General features: G+C 43.6%; 1 protein-coding gene across 1 annotated transcript in view; it reads left to right on the forward strand.

Moving 5' to 3' along the window:
• The window catches only part of LOC106805147 (solute carrier organic anion transporter family member 4A1-like), a 38,361-nt gene that overhangs the window by 23,434 nt on the left and 7,398 nt on the right, over window positions 1-7,529 (forward strand). Inside the window, exon 8 of the mRNA XM_014806640.1 lies at window positions 848-1,074. Coding sequence (XP_014662126.1) covers window positions 848-1,074 — 227 coding nt within the window. The remainder of the gene's footprint in view (window positions 1-847; window positions 1,075-7,529) is intronic.

Below are 7,529 nucleotides of genomic sequence, written 5' to 3' on the forward strand. Positions count from 1 at the left end.
ACTGCTTTCTCTCTCAACTGCTCACTGTCACTGTCACTGTCACTGTCAGTCACTGTCACTGTCCTGTCACTGTCACTCTGTCAGCGGTCACTGCCTTTTCGCACTGTCATGTCACTGTACCCAATGTCACTGTTCACTGTCACTGGTCCTTCCTGTCACTGGTCTGGTCATAGTTCAACTGTCTCTGTCTCGTGCTCTGTCTCTGTTTGTCTCTGTCTCTGTCTCTCTTCTCCGTCTTCTCTCCGTCTTATCGTCTATCCGTCTTTCCGTCATCCTCTTTCCGTCGGCTCCTTCGTTCACTCTTCTTGTCTCGTTCCTCGCTCCCTCGCTTCTGCTATCTCGCCCTCTCGTGTGTGTGTGTGTAGTGTGTGTGTGTGTGTGTGTGTGTTTTGTGTGCGCGTGCGCGGTGCGTGTGTGTGTGTGTGTGTGTGCGTGCGTGTGTGTGGTGCGTGTGGCTGGTGTGTGTGTGTTGTGTGTGTGTTGTGTGTTGTGTGTGTGTGTGTGTGTGGGTTGTATCATAGACAGGCACGTCATGTGCCGTTAGCGCTATTGCACACTTACGTGACTGGAGCCGTCTCGCTAAATAATATAAGAATTTATCGCAATGTTCTTAAGGAAACGCTTCGCTAATTAGCACTGTTTAAGCACTTTATGTATCTGAGAAACACTTCGTAAAACGCATTGATCCTATCGTAGGAACGAGTTTGAAAGTTTATATAACAAGCGGCTATACTTGCGCCTAGTAGGTTTTCTTTAAATGTCATCTACTCTAGCAGCGCACTACTGTTGCTAAATCGTACTATTTTGGTATCGTACAGGATCAACCGAGAGAAAGGTATTGACGTAGTCGAGTGTCACGCGCGTGGCGGGGATCAAATGCCTCGCAGCAGGCTTCGTGTGAGCTCAAAGATTTGCCTGCCTCATTGACGCTGCTCGCGCGCAACCCGACGTATGTGTTTATAGTCATCTGCGATGGACTTGAAGCCTTCATGGTCGGAGGCTTTATTCATTTCTCGCCAAAGTTACTAGAAAACATTTTTAACCTCACGTCTGGATCGGCAAGTTTAATAGCAGGTATATTCTGTTCATAGCATTGTCGCCTCTCTCTCTCTCTCTCTCTCTCTCTCTCTCTCTCTCTCTCTCTCTCTCTCATCTACTCCTCTCTCTCTCCTCTCTCTCTCTCATCTTCCTCTCTCTCACTCTCTCTCTCTGCTCTCCCCCTCCCTCTCCTCTTTCTCTCTTGCTCACTCGCTCTCTCGCATCTCTTTCTAACGGGTTTTGTGCCTTGTGCCCCTTTCTCTTCTCTTCTCACTCTCTCATACTTTCTCCTTTTCCCCCCTAACACGACGTTCGCGGCCGCGCAACACACACACACACGCACACACATCGCAGCCACCAACGGCACGCAGCACGTCACGCCACGCACGCACCACGCCGACACGCGCCACGCCACGCACGGCACGCACGCACGCACGCACGCAGTCACGCACGCGACGCCCATACGCCACTAACGCACCCATGACCTTACGCAATGCAATACGCCCCCCATACGTACATACATACATCAACGCACGCCGCAACGCCACAGCCACGCACGCCGCACGCACCAACGCACGCCACGCACCGCACGTCGCTGCATGCAATACATGGCATACATACATTACATAATAACATACATATATCATACATACATACATAAATACAGACATCATAATACAACATACACACGCAGATGTATAACATATAGCTTTCTCGTTTTATTTTTTCAACCTTCTTGCTCTTTGTTGTTCTTTTCATATTTTTTTTTTCTGAGCATGAATCCTACTCTTCAATAACTCTGCTGGCTATTTTTTCCCACCGCTCCAACTATCGTCGCTTCTCACGCGAGCAATGTCCCTTACCTTCGCGTCTCTCAGCGGCACTTTATCGCACTTTTTTTCTGCAAGTTCATTCTCAAACATTTATTGACTAGCACAAATCTGCGGAACACTGTTACGATCGTCTGTACTACGTCAAACATTCACCCTAGGCACCACATGGTCACGTCGCGTACTAGCGCTCAAGGGGTCGTTGTCGTAACAGGCTACTACATGTATACTGTACCGAGGTACATATATGTATACACAAGTGTTGACACGGACTTGTCACTACAGAAGTGTAACCTAACCCTAACACTTAACCCTAATCCTAAACTCTACCCTACAACTCTAACCACCTAATCTAACCTAAAACATACCTCATATAAAAATATAAACATAATACTAACATGCAACCTAAAATATCTCGGGTACATATCTGTAGTACCGTGTTTAGCTGACAGCCACGACGCCATTCGCTGCATTGCTAACTAACGGGGGTGACTTATAATATCTGCTTCAGTGTATTGGCTGAGAGGTTATCACGCGTGCGCGACAGCGTTAGAGATGACACCTTACATGGTTTGATTCGTAGCATGTTCCAGAGTGCTGCACGGTGTGGTGCAGCAGCGACCGGCATTTTCCGGGGGGTACATCGCACGCAGTACTATCCGCTGAGAACGCCGGGAAATGCTGAGGCTGACAGCTCGCTTTAGCTCTGTCGATGGTGTCGGATTGGATTACTCATAACTTGTCGAATTTGCCCTTATGCGGGCGTCACTGTCCCATTTAAGTGAGTATTGCTGTCACACTTTGAAGTGTGCATGGTTCTCTGTGAGATCTGTGCGTATGATGGAAAGGGATGAAGTGATTTCATGGGCTATGGCTAGACCCTGTGTAGGTTTCTTACCGCTATTCTCGCGCGTGAGATATGCCTACGTTTTATCTAAGTAGGCCTACAAAATACTGGTGTAATGCATGTAAACACGCATGGATCGTTTTTTAACGCTCTTCTTCCTTTGTGACAATGTCACATTAAATTGTGTATAGCGTACATCGCTAATGATAATACGCTTTTTCGCTCATGTTACGTTTACTACGTTAATTCTATTTTATATTCACATCTAACGTCAACCGGTTACCTTTGTCCTGTGTTCAAAAAAGATATCGCAACCCGGTTGTGGCATTTAAACGCATAAATACAGCACTGGCGCGGTGGCAATGGCGCCGTTTCAAATTTCGTGCGCTGCAGGTTTAATTATTAACATCGTAATGTAGGTATCTGGTGAACAAATACGTGTGCGTATTAAGCACGATTTTTATACAGTAGTCAGTGTATGCACAGTAAAATCTAGGAGTCAACTAACCCTTATAACCGTTAGTGGTCGTCTCTTTAAAGACATTATTTGCGACCCAAATTTGAATTTTATTTTATTTTTCATGAGTACAACACAGCTAATGTAGCATGTGCGATTAGACCGGCATAACAGGGTACTAGACTTTATTACTGACCTAAAAACGATAGCCAGCGAACGACACACGTTGCATTCGCGTCATCTCGTGGCCATAACCCTCACTCACGTTGATAGCACGAGATATTACAGATGGAATCCCTGAGATTTAAATACTAGTATATAAAAACATGAACATATAAATGATCTACCCGCAGTCGAATCACTACCTTCGGGCCATATACTAAGCTATTATTTTGAGGTGAGTATATTGTATATTTTTTAGTGATTCGAGCGGCGAGCCCGGATCACGCAGCCTGCAACCAACAACTGCCAGTGCCGTTTAGAGAATACAATCCGCTTGCAGGCGCTTGACAAGTCAGATTTCTCCCTGTTTTCGCTGGTTGCAATGCAGCACGACGACGCGATTGCCAAATGGTAATTGAAAATCACCAAAACAACGTGCATTTTTTGCATGAATAAAAGATTTACATATCCGTTACCTACCCGTATTTACTCTAGGATTACCATGGTTTCGTATAGAAAATAAAGGCACGGCAGGCGAAGCAACTATATATATGTTTTCAGACGGCAGGACGCACCGCTAAATTGCAATCTAGAAAATTGAAATCTGAGAATGCATATCTAGATTGAATCTAGAAATCAAAAGTAAATCTATCTAGAAATCCAAAATTGCAATCTAGAAATGCAATCCCTAATTGCACGCGAACTGCCAACCGCTAAATATATCTTTCACGGAGAACGTGTGAGATGCATCCGCTATTAACGATACCGTCCTATGTGTAATCGCTGATATTCGTTCGTGAACACAACGCGGATGCCGCACGCTAGTTACATTCTACTACATGTCGCTATCGCTCCTCTTCTGCAACGACGCAAGAAAAGCGAAGGAGATTGAACATTTATTCGGATGCCGTCTTACCTTCAAGGTGTGTTGGACTCGCCGAAGCGGATTGGGTAGGGGAGCTCTAGTTGGAGTGGAATTATAGCCTTGCTAGAATGACTAGAACTGGTGGCAAGACGTACCGAGATCTCAAATAGTCAAGGTTACGACATATCACAGAGATATGTAATAACAGGAACTATGGCGTTCAAATAAACATTCGAAAAAATAGTTTTAGATAAATTTGAAGTGATTTAGATATTATAAGAACGCTTTAAAATGGTAAGAACTCTATAATATATTCTATATTATTTATAATATATATAGTTATTGATATGCTAGAAATTGTGGAAAAGCTGTGTGCTTGCGTGACAGACGTTGGGCGTGTAACTGCGGTGTCGTTCGCTACATGACTTAATGCAAAAAAAGACCAAAACATTAATTTTAACGAAGCAAATAATTTGTTCAAGTTACAAGGGCCAAGCAAAAATAATTAACAATACGATAACAATGCGGCAAGCTATAACATGCAGTAACTCTCGTCTATGTAGGTCTTCACCAACTGCGATTGTATCGGGGTTACAGCATAACGGCCGCGCGCCGTGTGACACTTGACTGCAACAATTTATCTACTGTCTCGTAGTCTGTCGCAATTGTTCAGTTATTAATCGAGATGATTCGCACACGGTCGAACAATCAGCTATTTACGGTAAGCAACGAGATAGAGTAGCTAATGAGTACAAATCCAATTGAGGTTTAAGGGTTTCAGTCGGTAATTCATGGATCTGGAGATTTATAGCGAGAGCACCATAACATTATCATCGACGAAGGAATTTTGTTGCGGACTTCGTGTCGAGGACCCCCCATCCCATGATGCCTCAAGGAATCCATCGAAACATGCGAAAACGTCTATGCGCTTGTGGGACTTATGTTATATATAATCAGGAGTAAGTATAATAGGGAATATCATTGTGTGTGTGTATATCTATGTGTTGTGTGTGTCGTGTGGTGTGTGTGGTGTGTGTGTTAATATGTGTATGTAAAGATAAATTATATCATGACTATCAAACACATAAATATATATGTGTGTGTATATATGTAAACACACATATGTGTACAACACAATAAGTGGGTTGCTGTTGGTGTGTGTGGTGTGTGTGTGTGTGTGTGTGTGTGTGTGTTGTGCGTGCGTGAGTGCGTGCGTGCGTGCGTTGCGTGCGCGCATGTGTGTTTCTCTCTGTCTTTCTCTCTGTCTTTCTCTCTGTCTTTCTCTCTTTGTCTCTCTCTCTGTCTCTCTCGTTGTCTCTCTCTCTGTCTCTCTCTCTCTCTCTCTCTCTGTCTCTCTCTCTCTCTTTCTCTCTCTCACTCTCTCTACCGCACAGCTTGTCTCATCGTCGCGTTCAATCAGGTTTGTAAAGCGCCAGTGTTCAACGCGATTCAATGAGGGCTCCACTATACTGTGCGCGAATATCATTATATTTCAGCTGGCCCCACCGTCATCATTACTCCTAATATAGCTACCGAATGCTTTAAACAAATATCCGGCGTAGTAAGGCCACCAGGCGGCGCTGCTTAATTGTCACGGCCTAAAAATCTTCGATTGAGGAACTATAGTAATATGCATGTGAAAAGTTTCTATTCTGTCTAAAAGTGCACAATATGGCCATTTTATTTCTCCTTAACCAGAAAGAGCAAAAGATCGTGCTTTAACGGCGCTAGGAGACATTATATAAAGCTTGATGTTTACATATTGAATTTCCCCCTTCAGCGTCACCCTGCATGATCACTACATTGAAATTCCTTTTTTGCGTAATCTCTTCTTTTAGCTGTTTTTGGAATGCGTGCGTAATGCTTGCGTTGGCCAATTTTGCTGCAGTTGTGTTATGTTTTGAGATGCCGCAGCGTTATTATATATTTGATTTATTATCGCAATTAATCTCCTACAGTAATATAGTAGTACTGTACTTATTTATTTGTTTTAGCTGTATAGCAGTATGGCTTTTGAGCCTACCCTGCTTCAGCTGTTTTGTTAGTATTAATTTTGTTAAAGTTTTGTTCATTGTATCTGTTTTGGGTGTTGCAGTAGTGTGTGTGTATTTGTTTTGGATATCGTAGTATGGCTTCTGTCTTTTTTTAGCTGTGGCAGTAGTTTTGATTCCCGTGTGTTACTACGGTGGAAGAGGACATAAGGGCCGCTGGTACGGCTACGGGGTTATCGTGATGGGAATAGGCGGTTTCATATATTCTCTACCGCAATTCACCGTTGGTGTCTATCAACAGTTTGGAAGCAACGTCAGCGATTTATGCGACGGTAGGTCTTGTCAAGTATCTACGCTTTAGAGAAATCACTCAAATCTATCACCTAATACGTAGTTTTTATCATAATATGATATAATATATTATATATTATGTAAACGTTCTATTATGTGCGTCTTTAGAACATTTATCTGTACTGACTAGTTATATAGGTTATCATGTGTGCGCGCGTGTGTGGGTGCGCGTACACATGTGTGCGTGTGCATGCGCGCGTGTGTGGGTGCGCGTACACATGTGTGCGTGTGCATGCGCGCATGTGGGTACATGTGCACGTGTGGGTGTGCACGCGCGCGTGTGTGTGTGCGCGTGCGCTTGTATGGGTATGTGTGCGCACGTGTGAGCGTGTGTGTATGTGTGATCGTGTGCACACGCGTGTGTGTATGTGTGATCGTGTGTGTGGGCGTATGCATGCGTGTGTGTGGACGGACACACGTACATAAATGTTTGTATGTGTTTGCTTGTGCTCGCGCGTGTGTTCGTGAGTGTAGGCCGTGCGTTTTCGTAGGCGCCCTAAATTTCCTCCTCTATCTTCTTCACAGAAGCAACAAATGCATCCCGCGAGACATGCGAGAGTGGTAGTTTATCCAACTACATCTACGTCTTCTACCTAGCCACTATTCTTATTGGTGTCGGTGCGTCGCCATTATACACACTAGGAATTACCTACCTAGACGACAACGTCAGCCAGGGGAACCAGTCCTTGTACTTAGGTATTGTGCTATACGTTAACACACGCGACGGTTTGTTTGGCTATGATGTAGATACGTAGATGTAAAAATGGTAGCTGTAATTCCACATATACAATGTAATTCCACATATACAATGTAATTACACATATACAATGTAATTCCACATATACAATGTAATTCCACATATACAATGTAATTACACATATACAATGTAATTCCACATATACAATGTAATTCCACATATACAATGTAATTACACATACACAATGTAATTACACATATACAATGTAATTACACATATACAATGTAATTA

This window comes from Priapulus caudatus, unplaced genomic scaffold (assembly GCF_000485595.1).
Source record: "Priapulus caudatus unplaced genomic scaffold, Priapulus_caudatus-5.0.1 Scaffold102, whole genome shotgun sequence".
NCBI lineage: Eukaryota > Metazoa > Priapulida > Priapulimorpha > Priapulimorphida > Priapulidae > Priapulus > Priapulus caudatus.